This window comes from Amborella trichopoda, chromosome 8 (assembly GCF_054954075.1).
Source record: "Amborella trichopoda isolate Santa Cruz 75 chromosome 8, AtrichopodaSantaCruz75HAP2 v2.0, whole genome shotgun sequence".
Classification (NCBI taxonomy): Eukaryota; Viridiplantae; Streptophyta; class Magnoliopsida; order Amborellales; family Amborellaceae; genus Amborella; species Amborella trichopoda.
In genome coordinates this window covers 303,158-322,437 of record NC_142343.1, presented here as the reverse complement: position 1 = coordinate 322,437, position 19,280 = coordinate 303,158, and the positions used below count along the sequence as shown (strand labels likewise).

The window sequence follows — 19,280 nt, the reverse complement described above, 5'->3', positions numbered from 1 at the left end:
CACTGGATGCGATATTGGGTGGCTGAGTTATTTTATTAATCAAGTTCAAAATCCAAAAGAAATTTTCTTGAACTTTGTAACACATCGGAATTATCAGATTTCACATCGGATGGTTGTAAGTAATTGTGACTTCCATGTATGAAAGATAAATGATCTCATTATATACAATCCCTCATTTTATATCACCTCCATGTATGAAAGATAAATGATCTCATTGTATACACTCCCTTCATTTTATATCACCCTTCATTTTATATCAGATTAAGATTGCAAATCTTTCACCTTCATACACTGATATAAAATACAAAAAATGTAAAAGCAAAGGAAACTCTAATAATTCTCGTTCCACCCCAAGTGAGACAGTCTCCTACATCCCAAAAGACTCTCCTCGAATTGAAATCTTCCTATTCAAAGTCTCTACGAGTGCAAGACCCAAATTTCATTAATAAACATTCCTACATCAGTGGTAGTCAGAACACTTCCAAAATGTTATACATGATTCAGTAAAGCTCAAAATAACACAAGCTAAAACACAATTTCCTCCCAAAACTCCCTAACCCACGTTTTCAGTAAAATGTAAAGGCAAAAGAAACACAAAAAGGATCTGATCTTCTCAAGGGCAGTTCTTCCCTATATCCTCCACCACTTGGCTTGGTAAACTGAATAGCCTTTATAAAGAGGATGAAGATGAAAGCTTCGATAATAAATATCCTTGAGACTACTTACAAGTACATTCATTTGGTTTTCAATGGGAATGTCACCGATAAGGACGTCGTAACCCAGCATACACTGCATTTAGAAAGGATGGATGCATATCTTTTGTAAACACTTCAGCGTCCAGCTTCTCTATATGCAGCCAGATCTGCAACATATCAGAAGACATCACAATTTTAGTGTATAAGATCAGTAGCTACCCCAATCCCCAAGGGGAAAATAATAATATATTAGCATCTCATGAATAGCCTTTCTCTGAGGAACCAACATGTAGACAATCCACTGGGAAAGGAAAAAGAATGCAACATTATTACCTCAGAAGCGTACTGCCTAGACAGAGCCTTGACATATCCCAGCGTACAGTGGCACCAATGCTCTTCTTCTTGTGTGTCATGGCCATTAATTTCACCTCCCCTAGCAAACATCAACCGTCCAAGAAAAAAAACATGCAATAAAGTAAAGTGAATGAAAATAACACAATTGGATCTCATACATGGAACAGCAACTAAATGGATTATTTACCGGTTAGATTTTTTGTTCTCATCATCATCCACGTCCATTTTGGATGATTCTTCATCATCAAGATCTAACTGGATGTGATCATTATGCTTGTCACAATAGACGCGAGGAAGGCATTCCATCAGCACATTTGCCAAGCTTTTGTACAAAGATATGAACATTGCCTGTATTGCATGGTACAAAATGAAAAAATAATCATTTGAAACAATACTTCTAGGTGACACATGCAATATAATAAGTGATCTGTATATAGAACAATCATTTAAAAAGAAATAAATGAAAACAATACAACAGCCCACTATATCGAATGAAGGGAGCAAAGAACTATATACAAGGTCAAAAGCATGAAAACATGAGCCATAGGATACCTCATTTTCAGTGATGGCCCGTGAAAGGAGGGCCTGCTTAGCCTCCAAAGATTCCTGCAGAGAAACTGCCTCTTCTTTTGCTTTCTCTGCAAATGCTTTCAAGCGCTTCAATCTCGAAGGGGGTTCAGCTTGAATAGGTTCTCCATCCACTACTTCAAGCCTTGATTCGGCAGCATCTGATTCAGCTTGGGCCTCAGCTGCAGAAGCTTCAGCAGAAACAATGCTTTTCTCGAGAGAAGATATCTCTTTTCTCAGATCACGAATGCGGTTGTATGTTTTGCCCACAGCATTTCTCAGAATCTAACAAATACAAGATATGGAAGAAGCTGAATGAGTGAATCTAAACACATAATGAAGACAACCAAAGTCAACAAACAAATTTCCAAGGGAACAATGTTCCATGGATATCAATTCAATGGATTATAGAAAACAATAGTCCATTGGGGTCATCACTATCCTCTGAATTGAGAGAGAGAGACAGGAAGGGACGGAGGGAACCCCCCGAGGGAGAGAGAGAGAGACAACAGAACAGGTAGGTTCCACTCACCCCCATATCTCTATTATTTCATCCAATGGTGATGACTCCAATGGACTACTTTTTCACCCATTGTCCAATGGAGTACAGTATACAATCCCTAAAGGTTAGAAAAAAAAAAAAAGCCACGATAAATCACTGGGCAGCACATATATCAACTGGGTCAATCCATTTTAGATTGGCAGAGTGAGATTGTACTGGCTCTTACAACAATCTCAATAGGATAGGTCATTTGAAAGGGAGGAGCACACGGTACCTCCCATGGACGATCAGATGTATGAAATTGTTTAACATTAGCAGGAGAGAAAACCCAACTGATGATGGATAGATTTGAGACCAAGCGGTAACCCATCATGCGGTCGATGGTTAAGGCAGTCATCTGAGCACTGTTCTTCCAATACAAACTCACTTCGTCTATAAGCCACACCTGCTTTTCCTGATCTGGACATAGCTTAGAGATGACTTGACCGTATCTCTCTAACACATTAACAAGATGAGTGAAGCTTTTTGATCCAATATCTAGGAGAGTCTGAACAACCACCTCAAGTGCAACTTTTGGGCCATGGGTTGGTACAATAGCTTCTTCTAACCACGATATAACTTCACGAGCAGTTTTCCTTCCTCTGACCATGGTGCAAAGGTTTTCTGAGAGGGAGTGCTCCTCACTATCCCCAGCACTATATTTAAAGGAGGGCCCACCGTTGGGTGGAAGCAATTCCTCTAATGTTGAGGCATTCTCTATGCTCTGCATGAAATTGATAATTTCAATTTTTTACAAATAAAAAAAAAAAGAGTAGAAACACCAGTCAAGCAAAATTCAAGATGATAGTTTGAGAAATACTAAATCAATAATCACGACCTGCTTTATTTTATCCCAGTATGATAAACGGACTTCTCTTTCCAACACTTCCTGAACGAAAACACGTTGTGGGGCCCATTTAGGAAGGTCTAAGCAATGAGCCCACTCTTCCCATTGCCAAATAAATTGAAAATTTGACCTATAACCATAAGGTAAATTATAAATGGGGAGTACATAGCATAAACCAAAGAAATATATCGTGATGGTGAAAAAAGCTTCAATTATAATTAAACCAAAAGACTTACAAGTGATGCGAAAACCAGAGGACAAGCCGCGTGCGGCATTCCATATCCAAGTCACCAACCCTTTCAAAGATAGCACGAACTGCTCCTGCCACAACTGCAGGAAAAGCTCCCGGAAGGGCCTAAAAGAAAGAATTAAAACGTAGTGAAAATAATGGAGAACAAAGCACAAAGAAGTTAAGGGAAAATGGATACAGATTCATACAGTGCCATGTTTCTTGAGCAATAAGAATTTATCTCCAATATCAGAAACATTCTCATAATGAAGATGCATGTTGATTTTCCAATGTCCACAAAGATCTCGAGTTCTTGGAGACAGCACCAACCAAGAGGTCAAGCTTTTCTCAAATTGAAGTTAAAAAACAATCTAGGTTATGCCATTTCTGCAGACTCTTCAGCATGTACACAAGACCTCTCTTCATCTTTTGCAAAAAAAATTTGATTGAGTATTTATCTTTTGCAATTATAATTGCGAAATCATGGATTGATAGGGAAGCACAAAAGAACTCTACTGCGTCCATTTCATTTGTCAACCAGGCCTTTTGATTTTGGAAGAGAGATCTAGGGCTTGAATCTTCCTCATGCAAACCAAGCTGAACCACACGATAGAGGGTGCATTTTGGAAGTATGGTTCATTTTAGATTGAACATAAAATCAATAGACAAACATAACATTGCCACGTGCCACAAAACAAGCCTTGCACTTATATCCACAGACCAACAAATATGTTTCTTTTTTGGCTAAGTAACAAATATGTTATTTGATGTACTTTGGCAAAAAAACAATTTAGAAAAATCTAAAGGAAAAAGAAATTTCAATAAGGAAACTTGGTGGTATAGTGATGAGGTTCAGAAGGCTATTAGCGAAAAAATATCATGTTATAAAACTTGGCAATGTAATAGAAACAACGATCAAAACATAGAAGAATATAAATATGCTAAGAAAAATGCTAAATAAATGGAAAGTAAGGCTAAAATAATCTATATAGTAAATTGGGAACAAGAGAAGGTGAAAAAAATGTCTTCAAATCAGCAAAAATGAGAGAAAAAATGTATGGATCTAGACCATATTAAATGCATTAAGAGTGATGAGCAAAAGGTCTTGGTGAAGGATGAAGAGGTCAACGAAGGTAGAGAGTTCATTTTCAAAAATTATTAAATGACAAATACAATGGGAACATAACGGTAGCAGGAACTATTGGTATAAATGAGGGTGGAGGTCATAGAGACATTTGTAGGATTAGGATATCGGAAATGAAAGAAGCTTTGAAAATGATGAAGATAGGAAAGGCTTTAGGACCACCAAATGGTAGCCTGATAGAGGTTTGAAAGTGTATAGGGGAGATTGGCATTGACTGGCTGACGAAGTTGTTCAACAAGATATTGAGAACAAAGAAAATGCCAGATGAATAGAGGAAAAAAATTGTGGTACCTATTTACAAGAACAAATGAGACATACAGAATTGTACAAACTATCGAGCGATCAAGGTTATGAGTCATACTACGAAGCTCTGGGAGAGAGTGATTGAGCAACGACTGAGGCATGAAACGAATGTATCTGAAAATCAATTTGGTTTCATGCCAAGCAGGTCAACAACTAAGGCTATTTTCCTACTTAGCCAATTGATTGAGAAATTTAGGGAGAAGAGAAAAGACCTCCACATGGTCTTTACTGACATAGACAAAGCTTATGATAGAGTACCTCAAGATTTGATTTGGTGGATATACAACATCGACTTAGTGAGATATATGTACGATGGAGCGCTTACTAACGTACAAACCAATGGTTTAAAAAACGGATCGGTGATCCGGATCGGGCTTCCAAAAAACCGATCCGGATCGGGAATCGGGTGAATCGGTCAGAATAAAGCTTAAAAAAAATTCGAAAAAATTATTAAAATTCATTACAAATATTTTTTTTTAGGAATTCAATAAAAAATGAGGGTACTCCATTAAGAATTTTCATATTTTTGAATGAATATGCGAATATTGATACGTTCTTTCCCTGCATGAACCGCCATTCAGCATTTAATTTACAGTATTTCGTGCTCATCCCTACACTGTTGCTGTTGGGACTCGATATGTGAATAATATGGCTGGGATAGGGTGGCCTCAGAATCATCATCTCTCTCATTTTCTCTTTGAATAATATGGATTAAAAAAAAAAATAACAAATTTTCAAAAAAATCGATCATGGATTAAAAAAAAAATCACAAATTTTAAAAAAATTCTATCATGGATTACAAAAAAAAATTCGATCATGGATTAAAAAAAAAAAATCACAAATTTTCAAAAAATTCAATCATGGATTACATAAAATTCAATCATGGATTACATAAAATTCGATCATGGATTACAAAAAAAAACAAAAAATTCAATCGTGGATTACAAAAAAAGAAAAAACAGTTCGATCATGGATTACAAAAAATTCAATCATGGATTACAAAAAACTCTATCATGGGTTACAAAAAAAGCAAAAAACAAAAAATTCAATCATGGATTACAAAAAAAAAAACAAACATTTCGATCATGGATTACAAAAAAAAAACAAACATTTCGATCATGTATTACAAAACATTCGATCATGGATTACAAAAAATTCTATCATGGGTTACAAAAAAAAAAAAAAAAACAAAACAAGAAAACAAAACAAACATTTCGATCATGGATTACAAAAAATTCTATTATGGGTTACAAAAAACCAAAAAATTCGATCATGGATTACAAAAAAACAAAAACAATTCGATCATGGATTACAAAAAAAATCGATCAAGTATTACAAAAAAATCTATCATGGATTACAAAAAAAAAAAAAAAAAAAAAAAAAAAAAAAAAAAAAAAAAAAAAAAAAAAAAAAAAAAAAAAAAAAATCTGTACGGCACTCGCCGATTCCATACAGTGAATCGGCGATTCACTGTACAGAATCGTCCGGTTCTCTCTAGAACCGGACGATTTCCGATTTTTTAGGCGATCCGGTCCCCTTTTCACGATTTCCGAGTCGAACCGGGCAAGTCCGGTTCGACTCGACGTTTTTTAAAACACTGGTACAAACAACTAGTGGAGAGAAGAATGAGTTTCCAGTAACAATATCTACATCCGCATTGAGCCCGTACCTGTTTGTCTTAGTTATAGATGACTTAACTAGGCACTTACAAGATGAGATATTGTGGTGCATGTTGTTCACAGATGAAATAGTTTTGATCGATAAGACCCGAAACGGCATCAACACAAAGTTAAAACTTTTGAAGGATGCTCTAGAATCCAAAAGTTTTAAAATTAGCCGGATTAAGACAGTTTAGTAATAAGACGAATATAGACAAGGAAGTAGTTAAGATTGACGGTCAAGAAGTATCAAAAAGACTGCATTTTCCATATCTTGAGTCGATAATCCAAGAAAATGGAGAGATTGAGGAAGATGTCGCACACATAATTAAAGCTAGGTGAGCGAAGTGCAGATGTGTAACTATAATTTTATGTGATCGTCGCATATCAAGGAAGCTGAAGGGCAAGTTCTATACGACAGCTGTGAGACCAACTTTGATCTACAAGGCAGAATGTTGGGCAGATAAAAAACAATATACCCATAGAATGAGTGTAGCGGAGATGAGGATGTTGAGAAGGATGAGTGGCAAGACAAGAAGGGATAGAGTTTGAAATGAATCCATTCGAAAAATTTAGGTGTGGCACCAATAGGCGATAAGATGAGAGACAATAGACTTAGATGGGCGGGCCATGTGTGGCGCAGAAGTAGTACAGCACTTGTTAAGAGGCGAATTAGTTCAAGTAGAAGGCTCGAAAAGGGCAAGGGACAAGTCCAAAAAGACCTGGTTAGAAGTAGTCTGAAAAGATAAAAGGACTTATGGCCTTACTGAGGGTATGATCTTTAATGAAACAAAATGGCGGACCAAGATTAGTATAGCTCATAGTTAGCAATTCGACGATTAATCACCGAATTTTTCAAAAAAACGACACATTTTTAAACACGTTTTACACACCGGTTTTTTGAAAAATTCATCCAAAAAACGTGTATTTTTCATAATACCGTTAAAAACACGATTTTTTGTAAAAACGAATCAAACGGGTCCAAAAAAACTTCTACGAAAATTTCTAGAGAGAGAAGGGGGAACTGCTATCAAACCACTGTGAAAAAGCCCCGCTCAAATCTGGGCACTCCCTCCCCCCCCTTTGCAAAGAACTCTATCAAATCGCTGTGAAAAAATGATTTGATTTTGGTTTGATGGATCTTTGAAGTGGCTTTAATGGTGGCTCTGAGTCTTGCGCTGGTTTACTATTACAGTGCTTCAAATTTGCATTCAACAATCAAGCAGACCTCTTATGAGGTGCACCACCCAAATCAACCTCCCCAAAAGGACATGGGGCATTTCCATGGCTCGAGCTTTGGCCATGGGTCCTCTTTTTTAGCTCATCAATGGCTGGTTTTGCCTTGTTAATGAGCCAATCCACTGCTTTGCTCGGCCTATCATAACCACGCCAATCTTGAACATCATAGAACTGAATAGCTGTATGAGCAGTGAGGCGGACACACCTATCTCTCGGCCCTTTCACTGTACAGACCTTGCTGTGCCGATCTTTCCAACCTATGGCTCTCACTATATGACCGCCTTCGACTTCCACTATCTCACCTCTGCCTCCTCTCGACTGAAAGCTCAGCCTTCGCCTCTGGTTTTCTGATGAGTTTTCCGGCTGGTTCCCCAGTGATATTTCACCAGAAGTTTGAGCATTGTTAGGGAAAGGAGAGAGCCATGGGGTTTGGTAATGATGATGAGTTTGAGAGAGAGGGTGTTGAAAGAAAGGGGGAAGATTCAGAGGTGGTTTCCTCTGGTTGAGATTTGGGTCTCTTTCCCCTTCCAGATTTGGGTCTTGAAGTGATTAATCTCAAAGGATGTATGCACTGTTAATTACTTCATGGTGAACCAGAGATGAGCTTCTACGGCAACGGCGGAGATGCACCAAAGTGCAAGAAAGCTCAACATCTTAGTAGTGTTAATCGTCTCTCTCTAAATTGATTTTTCACAGAGGTTTGATCCGAAAATTAGTGAATCCGAAAATTTCTAGAGAGAGAAGGGGGAACTGCTATCAAACCCTGTAATATTTCGGCTTGATCTAGCTTTTCTTTATATGGTGTATTTTTTTATATGTATTTAAGTAGGTTTGATATGGTGTATTTTTTTTATATGTATTTATCCGATTTTTTTACTCTGATTTTTTGAGCCTAGTCCGATATATTGGCGATATCTTTACATGAAGTATTTTTGCCGATCCGTATTTTTTATCCGATTTTTTCATTTGACTTTTTAAAATAAAAAAGAATTTTTTCCAATTTTAAGGTAAGCCGATTTATTGAAAGTCCCCGACTCCAATTAATTGGTAAAAGGCTATGATGATGATGATGTACTTTGCCAAATATTCCTTATTTTAACATTGTGGAATTCAAGCTTGGGGCTAGCCAAGATATTAATACATTATTATTTTGAAGATACTAAAAAATCCAACTCGATACGAAGGAACCATCACAGGGGAAACAACAAACTTCTTTTACCTTGCAAAGATCAATTATGACCAGTGTGTAGTAAATTGGCTTGAAGGCTGGTTGAGGAAGCAAAAGAAGCTGCACCAAAACAAGTATCAGGATTAATCAATCAATATTCTCACGAGGTCAAGTACAAGGATTCGAATATGGCATATAAAGAGACCCCACATACTACAAAAGCTGTTCTGTGGTGTTTCAAAACCAACAAAGCTAATGTGGCACCCCTTGAACAATGTATGATAGAAATGGTACATTGTACAATTATAAATGCTCTTTACGTCAATTTCGAACACCTTACCATAGTTTTACCCTTTTTTCTTTTCTGATATTTTTGATATTTACTGATTATTAAATCTCATGTTTGATTTGCACTTCAAATAAGGCTCAGACGATGATGCTGTTTGATTTGCGCTGCTGGGAACTTATAAAAGTTTATATTACATCTAAGCAATGACAATGTTGGTGTTTACTAGTTAATAATCTTGTGGTTAATTTACACTGCTGGGAACTCGTTCTCAGCAAATGAGGTGATGAGAAGTAAAGTTTTCACACTCATTAATTACAAACCATGGGTCAGTTAGCAATACTGATGATAATGATTAACCATGGAGAAACTTATTATACAAACCCATATAGACAAGCAAATCAACAGTACAATTTACCTGTGAAAATATTGTCTCTGCCATCAAATACTCGTAGCGAAATGGTACAGGCAAGCCCACCATATAGGCAGCACATTCTTTGCGGCTAACTTTGCAAACAACAGGACACAAACAAATGAGGAACTCAAAAAAATTAGTTCATGTAAGCATGCACGAGCCTCTCTCCACAGTGATCATGATGAAGATTTAAAACCATGTCACTACCCATTCAGAAATAGAAGAATGATGCAACAGAGAGAATACAAAGAAGCCATATTGCTTCCCTTACTGGGGTATGGTTTTGGAAGATAGTGAAAGTTAATGAATAACTTTTAGTATTGCATATATAAAAAGTACAGTAAATCATATCTGAAATAAAATGTAGGTTTGGCTTGACCTATTAAGGGAGAGTACTTTTCCACGAGATGAAAAGGGTAGAGAATGAAACCAGTAATTTTGTGGTCTTCTTTACCATGAAAAATGTTATTTCCACTTTTTGATCAATCAACAATGAGTTTTATATTTCAAAAAGAAAAAATAATAGAACAAATGCTTAATTGCAATCTACTGCAGCATACCCAAGAGCTATACAATTCTAAAAATGGTTACCATGCTCCACTTCCAACCAGGTGCTACCAATTTTTCACATAACTTCCTTCAACTCTAACTTCATAAAAGCATGTCATCAAACTCATTAAGAATTTAAGATAAATCATAATAATGCCATTCTAAGTATGAGTTTGAATATAATGCTTTTGCACAAAAAACATTGTGTCATGCAAAATGAAGATGACAAGGGTCTCGAGCCCTATAACTTTTTATAATGCAGTTGTTTAATTCATATTTACTGCTTGCATGGACCAAGAAACAACTAGGAGAATCCTATGAAATGATGTTTAATGTAGACAAACCAGCCATTCAGGTACATAAGCACATCGAGCAAATACTCCTCAACAATGAAGCGATCGATTGGCTGCATATTCTGCAATCAAGCAAACAAAAAAGAAAGTTCACTTAATGGACAATAAGGTAAGAAACCAAATGCTATTTCTCAATAGCCACATAGACAACAATAAATATCCTTTGGGTAAATCACTATTATAAAACCCACCTACAAATTAACAACCAAACACAGTGCAGTCTTCCCCTTGCTCATGTATATGTAGTATGGTCAATACTGAAAGGTTTCCCATGTGAGTGTGCATTTTCATGTAGTACAAGTGCAAAACTTTATGGAAGGTAATATGAATTTTAATTACATAACTCACATCCAATTATGGTTTCATTATATAAACAAATCCACCATTTCAATGAAATCTTAGGTTAAGCATACATCGAGTTACACTATATTGCACGCATGCAAAGAGGCATACAAGACGCCAGGCTATGGAGGTGGGCATCTAGACAATCGGTTAATCTTTGCACACAATAACACTACAAGTTCACTGCTCAGATGATGTGGCAAAATGAGACTGAGAGCGCGAAAGATCCTAAATCTCTTCCAGGATGAGTAACAGCATGGAGGCTCCTATTGTGTCCAGGTAATGACCCTGAAAGAGTTGCCCCACATCCAATGAACCAGAAAACAATGAGCTTAATGATCCTAACCCAGCTTAAGGTGCTCTAGATTTCATAGTACTGGCTCACTCTTCCCCACGACAACCCAAAACAAGTCAAGCGACTAGCCTTTGTCTCTACATCTACATAAAATCCTGAAGGCCCCAGAATCCCCAAAGAGCTCATATTAAAATTGGGCCTTACAATTCCTTGAGGGGGCAACTAGTAGGCTGGCACATGAGATGACTTGAGTCATACTGCAAGCCATTGAGTTCCATCCATTTAATACGTCCTGCACATCTTGGAACTCATGGAGGACAAGGCTTAAGGATTCACTGCCTCCCTCCCACCCTCTCTCCCAAACTGAAGACTTTAATGGATATTTCTTTTTTTTGGAATGTGATTTTAGTGGACATTAACACATTAAAAAAAAGATCTTTTTCATTTATCTCTAAATAAAGATTTCTCATGCACCTCGGAGATCAACTCAGATAATCCCAATGAGAAACTTGCTAGTTTTTTTCAGGTCATAAGTAAGCTAGTCTGAAGGCTAACTGAAAAACAAGATTAACGATAGTCAGCGTGCAGCTGAGTGGACAAAAGTATCTATACTTTTCAATTGAAAGGGCATTTATTCACAACTTTTTCAAAATATTTGTTTCCTAATGGCTCGAAGGCATCATTTGGTCAACTTTGATGCACTCTGGGAGTTGGGCACACCATGTCAGATGATCATTTCTTTTATTTTTTAAGGGGCTCAATTGTTAATTTCTAATATGCAACTAAAATATGTGAGAAACACTCAATCAACCCTCAAATCCACATAGGTAATGTACCATGAGAATTGGTAGTCCAACCTCATTTGCTTCCATTTTGTCACTGTACATTTTATCCCCCATAGAAAGGCCCATGGGCAGCAGCTCAGTCAAATATGTTCATTGTGCCCATCCAATCTCATTACCAACGCTTTAGAGTGGGTTTAATGTTTATGTGTATGTGCATGACATGAAACCTCATTTTAAAAAAATTAGAATGGATACACTTCAAGCCCACGCGTTTGGAACCTCATAAATGCATAGGTTGACCATAGAATGCATAAAATTAAGGGCATAGACTAAGGCAATAAAAAAGAGTTCGTGTTGCAAGTATGTCAGTACGGATAACAATTTATAAGTTTAGTATTAACTTTATTCTCGAGTTTTCTCTTGTTTCCCTTTCTCATTTCTTACAATATGATATATATATATATATATATATATATATATATCATCATGATGATCATCATCATCATAGCCTTTTCCCAATTAATTGGGGTCGAACAATATGATATATATACATATGTGAATTGTCCAGTGAGCTTAGATGTAGATAACAAGAAACGCCATGTTTATCTTGGGGATCAAGATACTCTTTGATCTCAAAGAGACATAAAAAGAGTACTTTGGTTGTGATTAAGCTCAAAATATCATATGCTAGCAATAAGGTAATTATTAGGTTATGAGACCTATCCCAAATAATCCAACAAACAAAATTTAAGCTCACAACTTCTCTATCAACCATATAGAATCATGAAAAATGGTTAACATCCCATAAACTATCATACTTGATGTGAAATAATTTCCTCAACCATATCTGCATAATCATAACAATCCCATCGATCAAGTCGGAATATAATTTCTCATTTCTTGTCAAACAAATTCCCATGTTTACAATGATTAAATTTTATATATCAACATAAATATCCAGATAGATAATTTAAAAGTTAAACAAAGTTCATAGACTCTTATATGGCTGCACCTAATAAAAACTATGCATACACATTAAGATAGCATAACAACTAGAAACCTTATGAGCAGGTTATAAGCTGCTGAGCCAGCATACCTCCTCAATTTTACTTGCAGGAAATATATTAAGTCTACGAAGCCTTTGAGGATACTTCAACTCAGCTTCATGCTTTTGTTTATCACTTCTGTTCATAGATAGGGATGACAAAGCGGCAGGTTGTTCAGGGCAGCTTATCGGCCCAAAGTCATGACATTTGCCAGATACTAATCGTGCTTCAAAGGAAAGGTGGGGTCTAGGAGCTGGAAGAAACAAAGCATGTTTATAGAACCATAACAAATAACGTATGTGTACCATTGGTTAATTATCAAAGAAGCCAATATGATATAAATGACATAAACGATAAGCATCAAACAACACAGGCACATACCACTATCAACTTTCCATCCATTGCTTGAGAGGGCTTGAATTCGCTCCCATAAGTCCTCCAAAAAATCCTAATGAAGGGAATAGATTTAGAAAAAGTAAGGAAGAGAAAACAGCACAATCCTACGAAAAAGATTATTTCCACAGTTTAAAAAATGAAGCCTAATTGGAGCTCCTAATAGATCATGAGTCATGAACACAAATTAGAGAACATCTCCAAAGAAATCATTACACTTTCAGTAGAACAATCTAAGCATAGCCAAAAGAAATGCCATCCAAAATAGTCAGTGTGCGTATGCTTGTATAATGGGTGGGTTTATATGTGCTTAAGTGTGGATGTGTCACTATGTACTTATTTTTGTTGTGTGTGTATAGCACACACATACACACATCATGTCTATGTATGTAAGTATGAGTGTTGTGTGAATATAACACACGCACGCACTAGCACGTGTACACACACAAAAAAGCAAAGGAAAGTTACACGCAGAGAAAAAAACAGAATAAATTATTTTGAAAATTGCTTAGCCACCTTTTTTCTTTTTTTTGGCTATAGATTTGCATAACTAACCTGGAAAATGGTGTTTTCCTTTAGAAGACTCAAGTAGGTATTCCACTGCATAAGTGGGATACTTTAATTTACGAAAGGTAGCACAGAACGAGGTAGCATGTTTTTCATTCTCACCAGCAATAAATCATTGCATGCCTGATTTCAATCTACAAGATTGCAGTGCAATTACAAGGCATTCGGCATAACAATTCTATCCCAGCTTCAAATTTAGAACTTGTTTCTTGTCAACTCAAAAGCAAAACACTTGATGATGTTTGAAAGTACATTCAGTTGGTCTGTAAAATTCAAAAGAAAAACACTTGATGATGATTGAAAGTACATTTTTTGTCAGTCTGTGGTCAATTTTACAGATGTATGCATCTTTTCTGATAATGAATGGAAGTGGGAAAACTTTCCCAAACATTTCTAAGGCATAAGCAAAGTGGTGCCAACCTGCATTTCCCAGTCACATCAGTAACTACAATTTATACAAGTTGTAAGAATACTGTCAACCTGAACGTAAACTATAAGATGAGAGAAACAGTAAGAAGATGGAATCCCCGAGAAAGATGCTCAACTCTCCAACACCACATATTAGTTTTCAAATAGAAGTAAGGAACCAACACAAAAATGATTTTAGTAATGTATGAGGTCAACTAGAAACATGCAACTAGAAGTTAAAGAAAATACCAAAATCTTGCCACTGTACATACCTTCTCAGCAATATTTTCATCAGTTTTATCATCATTATCAAATACTAAGAAGCCAGTATCAGAGACACGCTTTCTGATGCTCAAGTAAGCCTCAATACCAACCATAACTCTCTCAATTTCCTCTGAAGCACGCTGCATTTTTTCAGCAAACACAGTTAAATAATTGTGCACCACCACAGCTGATCGAAACAGCTCAAGATTAAATACCAACAAAGCTAAAGGCAGACATGTAGCGAAGTCATTATAAAATAAAAAATGCATCAGAGAAATGGACTAACAGGAAAGAAATTGATTTGGGATTCAAAGTTACTATGCATGCCTTGGTCCATGTATACAATGCATTATAGTTCGTATGATGCAATCATTGGATTCTAAAAGATATTCATCAATTAAATACGAATCACCAGATGCAACAAAATTGCTGCAGTCTTCATGTTTATTTCCATTAGATGTAACCATGTCCTAAAGCATGGCTCAGGCAGCGGACTCAGTCCCTGAAATTAATCTGAAAATTTGGAGCAAAACCCGAAAATCTTCGCGCGTGGTGCAAATAAATGCCTCCTATTCTTGTCAAAGTTTCCTCAGACAACCCAAATCAAAACCCTCAACCAGTTTCAGGCTTCAAATTATAAATCTATCAAAATCTAAGACACCCCCCCCCCCCCCACCCCCCCTGCTTCTTCCTTTTTTTTAAGCTCCAGGATTGGATCAATAAACTAAAAATAGATTTGAGATTCAAAGCTCATTAAAAATCGACCCAAATTTGCAAAGAAATCGAAAAAAAAATTGAATTCGCATAAACCCTTTCCTGAAACCTTAGATATAAAAAATCTTTGAAATCTGATGTTTTTCCCTCAAATCCAATGTTCTCAAGCAAAAAACTAGCTAAGGTCGAATTTGGGCAAAGTGAGGGATTCTAGGGCTTATAAACAAAAATAAAAACTGAAGGAGAGAGGGGAAGGGGGGGGTTCAGCTTTCCGCCCCTTGGTTTTATTACGTTATGTGAACAATAACCTGAGTTCCACAATATCAAGCAAGTCTGCACCGTACTCGCCAGAGCACTGTACAGGGACTGAAGGGCAAGGTCCAAAATTTTGGCCATCTAGCTGCCTAGGAGAACCGCCTGGCAGCCAGGTCAGCTGGCTGAAGAGAATGAGCCTAAGCGATAACTTTGGCAGAGGTGTGCCCATACGCCAGCCTAGGCTGTGCCTCAATACACTTGGCCAGAGGGCGGAAAAATGCACTCTGCCAAGGGTAAAAATCGTAATCTTCCCCTCCTTAAAAGGGCGGGAAAGGGCTCCAGCAAAACCATTTTTAAGTGTTCTAGTGAAATAAACCTCCAAACAAACTTGATTTTTGAGATTTTTTGAAGATCGAATGAATTTTCGTACTTTCTGATTCCATAAGAAACCGCAAAGCATCCAACCCTATTTGTAGCTCAAAGCGGTTGTGAAAGAGGACTTTCAACGACCAACAACCACTGGTTCAAGCCAAGATCAATTGCAAGTTTGAAAGGTTTGTGTATTAAAATTTTTGGTTTAAGGTTTTATTTTTCTAAATATTGAGTTCTTTTTGATATTTGGCTTTAGCTATTGTATTTCTCAAGTTTGCATTTTGTGGCCCATACTCAAGAGTGGATTTTGGTTTATGTTCATTGACATTGCAACCCAGTCCTAATAAAATGTTATTGAACTTAATCCAACTAAGAGTTTTTCCTACATTATTGGCCTTAAATTTGTCGTATAATTAAAAAAGGACAATTTGTCGTATAATTAAAAAAGGACAATAATGCGTTTTTTTTCTACTTAAATGCCCCTTTTTCCATTTTCTAATGATTTCTCTTTATATTTGGTGTTGCATTAGAGACTTTTTTAAGTACTTTGGTAAGTGGGTTATCATTTTTGTAAATTATTATAGTTTTTTATTCTATAAAATAATGAATTGAATAAATGGTAAATTCCTGTGTTTTGCATCAATACTTTTGATTTTTAAATTAATAAGCATTTCTTATTGTGTTCTTGATATTCGATAATGGTGACTTTTTCTAATAAAGTTCATAGTTTGTTTTCCAGGATTTTAGTAGGTGAAGATGTCTTCTTATAGTAGAATAAACAACTTGACCAGAGTCGAAATACTGATCATACCCAAATCCAAATGACAAGACATGTATTGGGTGCAAATTTTGGAAGAAACACTACCGTGCTGGCATTAATAGCTTGAAGAAACATTTGGCAAGCATTAGAGGGGATAGAGCCCCATGTAGTCAAGTCCCTAAGAAAATTAGAAGAGAGATGTTGGACCATTTGCAGGAGGTTCCAAAGAAGAAAGAAAGGACCAAAAAAAAAGCTTGCATTTAGGATGAAAGGGAAGAAGAAGTATATGCTCAAGAAGGGCTTCTAATAAGCCATTGGCGTTTGGGCAGAGAGGGTCTTGGGCACGAGGCCCTATAGGTTCTTATTCAAGCCCACCCAATTGCAGTTTGAAGAAACGAGCAAACAACTATAAACAACTGCTTCAATAAAAAAACTAATGGAGAAGGCAAACCAATATGTATGAGATGGATCTATCAAGGCAGCATCCCATTCCATGCCACTAGCTTGAAGAGTTTCCAGGTCATAATGGAAGCAGTAGGGCAGTATGGGCCAGGACATGAGATTCCTATATTAAAATATATATATATATATATATATATATATATATATATATAAATAAATAAATAAATAAATTTAAGGAGCCTCTACTTGGAAATAAGCTCACCATCATTATTTTGAGGTTCCTACATAATATGAACTTAAGGAGCCCCTACTTGGAGAAAAGCTCACCATGATTATTTCAAGGTACATGGGGATACATGGGGTAATAACGGGGTCACCATAATTATCTAGACACACACGGATAAGAGGCAAAAGAGTATTATGAGCTTGATGGTGAATTCTCCAATGGGAACAATGTTCTAGAGGTCCATTGACACATTAGAAAATATACATGATGCGGCCTTTATTCTTTATTTGATGGAAAAATGTATTGAGGAGGTGGGAGAGAGTCATGTAGCCCAAGTGGTTAGAGACATGGTCGCAGCCAACATGGTGGCTGCTAGAATGTTGGGATGAGGAAGCCACATATTTTTCGGCCAACATGCAGTGGCTCACTGCATTGACCTTATGCATGAAGCAATTAGCAAGATGAAAGCAATAACCTCAACTCTTAAGAAAGCAAGAGCCATCACGGTTGTGTTGGTCATAAAGAGGAGCTTTACATACAACATGTACTTGATGATGCTTGGAGTGACTGGATTTGCCACCTCTTATTTGTCTCTGTAATTTATATCAACTGGAAAGGACAACCTCACAGCAGTGTTTGTATCTCAAGAGTAGATTCAAAGCAAGTGGGCCAAGAAGGCCAGTGAGAGGACACAGGCTGACATAGTTTTACAACCAAAGTTTTGGAATGGGGCTGTTCGCACCTTGTGGACAGTGAGGAGACAGCTATGGGTCATATTACAGGCCATGGAGGTTGCCAAGGAGGAAACTAGAAAGAATATTAGATATAATGAAAAGCATTATTCTCCTATTCTGATGATCATTAAAGAACAATTATGTATCAATCTGTGATGTTTTACTCGCAGTTTAGGAAATCTTTATTATTGGTATTGGAGTCCTAGAATGAAAACAATATCTGAGCTGGAGCTGTCAAAGAGATGGCTTGTGACCTAAACTAACAAAGAAGCCTCAACAAAATTAACTATTGAACCACATATGTAAATAAGAGATTAAAGCCTTCCAGTTCTACTGCCAACCATGCTTTAACAATTATATAACACCTTCTAGAGAAAAGGGATGAAAAGGGAATCACCATAATGTCAAAAAGAATATACCTCAAATAGCTCAGCCCCTCCCCAAGGCAGGCAAGATAAAATGCAAGTCACATAAAAATCAGCTCGTGCTTGCCATGATGGATTCCCTTTCTCCTCATCTACCGTTGTAGCGGCTGAGGAAAGCAAAGCCTCAAAGACTTCAATAACAGCACTTGGTTGAACAACATTGCTACACATCTAGAACACATAGAGCCAACATATGAGTGCACACAAAAAGATGTCACCATAAAAATGAATAACAGCCACACACTATGCTCAGTTCATATTCTGGAAACTAGCACACAAATATCAGCAGTAGACAGTTTACCACTTTACCAAGACTTCGTTAAAAGGATTCCCTTTTTTCAGTCATATAGTAGCACCATAAAATCAATTTTTTAAAAATAAACAAAAGTTGACAAGCAGGATATTCAGATTAGATTGATTCCATATACATAACGTCACAATCCATAAGTTCTACAAGAATTAAAGAACCAGAATAAGCCTGGAGAATTAGCAGTACAATATCAACAAAATATGAATTAAAGTTTGTCATAATTAGGGGTGGCAATGGGTTGGGTCGAGTCCAGGTCTGGGACCCGGATCAGAGAGAGAGAGAGAGATCCCGTTACAAGTGCATGTTGGGCAGTGGCCCTTGGCAAGGGAAAATGATTGTGTGCTAATTAAATGGATTTTTTTATAGAATGAATAGAGGCTTTGAATTCCTTTAAATAATTGTGTCCCGTTGGTTTATGTGAGACACGTGGACTATGGACTATGAGCTTCTTCGTTCTTATTTTTATTTTTTGCCCTTTTTTACCATCATAGGGAATTAGTTTAAACACATTCTAGAATAATAGAATCCTTCACACTTGTGCACAATAGACAATTAACATGTGCCAAAAATAACTTTCCAAAAGCTCAATATTTTAGAAAATTATATAAAACAATACTCCATAACTTAAATGAAC

At 36.7% G+C, this 19,280-nt stretch overlaps 1 protein-coding gene across 6 annotated transcripts in view; it reads right to left on the bottom strand.

Annotated features, from left to right (window-relative positions):
- Positions 1 to 418: 418 nt before the first annotated feature.
- Positions 419 to 19,280, bottom strand: part of ABH1 (ARM repeat superfamily protein) — a 33,636-nt gene continuing 14,774 nt past the window's right edge. For 2 of the 6 annotated variants that reach the window (XR_016060148.1, XR_016060149.1), the window contains exons 7-20: positions 18,331 to 18,507; positions 14,457 to 14,588; positions 13,198 to 13,264; positions 12,867 to 13,069; positions 10,340 to 10,410; positions 9,450 to 9,534; positions 8,797 to 8,865; positions 3,241 to 3,359; positions 2,996 to 3,134; positions 2,452 to 2,881; positions 1,602 to 1,901; positions 1,237 to 1,397; positions 1,029 to 1,128; positions 419 to 862 (exon numbers count right to left, since the gene is read on the bottom strand). Coding sequence is in view for 4 of the 6 variants with exons in the window: in XM_006848164.4 (XP_006848227.1) it covers positions 758 to 862; positions 1,029 to 1,128; positions 1,237 to 1,397; positions 1,602 to 1,901; positions 2,393 to 2,881; positions 2,996 to 3,134; positions 3,241 to 3,359; positions 8,797 to 8,865; positions 9,450 to 9,534; positions 10,340 to 10,410; positions 12,867 to 13,069; positions 13,198 to 13,264; positions 14,457 to 14,588; positions 18,331 to 18,507 (2,217 nt within the window). In the remaining 2 variants the exon portion in view is untranslated. Of the gene's footprint in view, positions 863 to 1,028; positions 1,129 to 1,236; positions 1,398 to 1,601; positions 1,902 to 2,392; positions 2,882 to 2,995; positions 3,135 to 3,240; positions 3,360 to 8,796; positions 8,866 to 9,449; positions 9,539 to 10,339; positions 10,411 to 12,866; positions 13,070 to 13,197; positions 13,265 to 14,456; positions 14,589 to 18,330; positions 18,508 to 19,280 lie in introns of all 6 variants that reach the window. The other 4 variants (XM_006848164.4, XM_020669471.2, XM_088873037.1 and 1 more) reach the window with 2 other exon arrangements.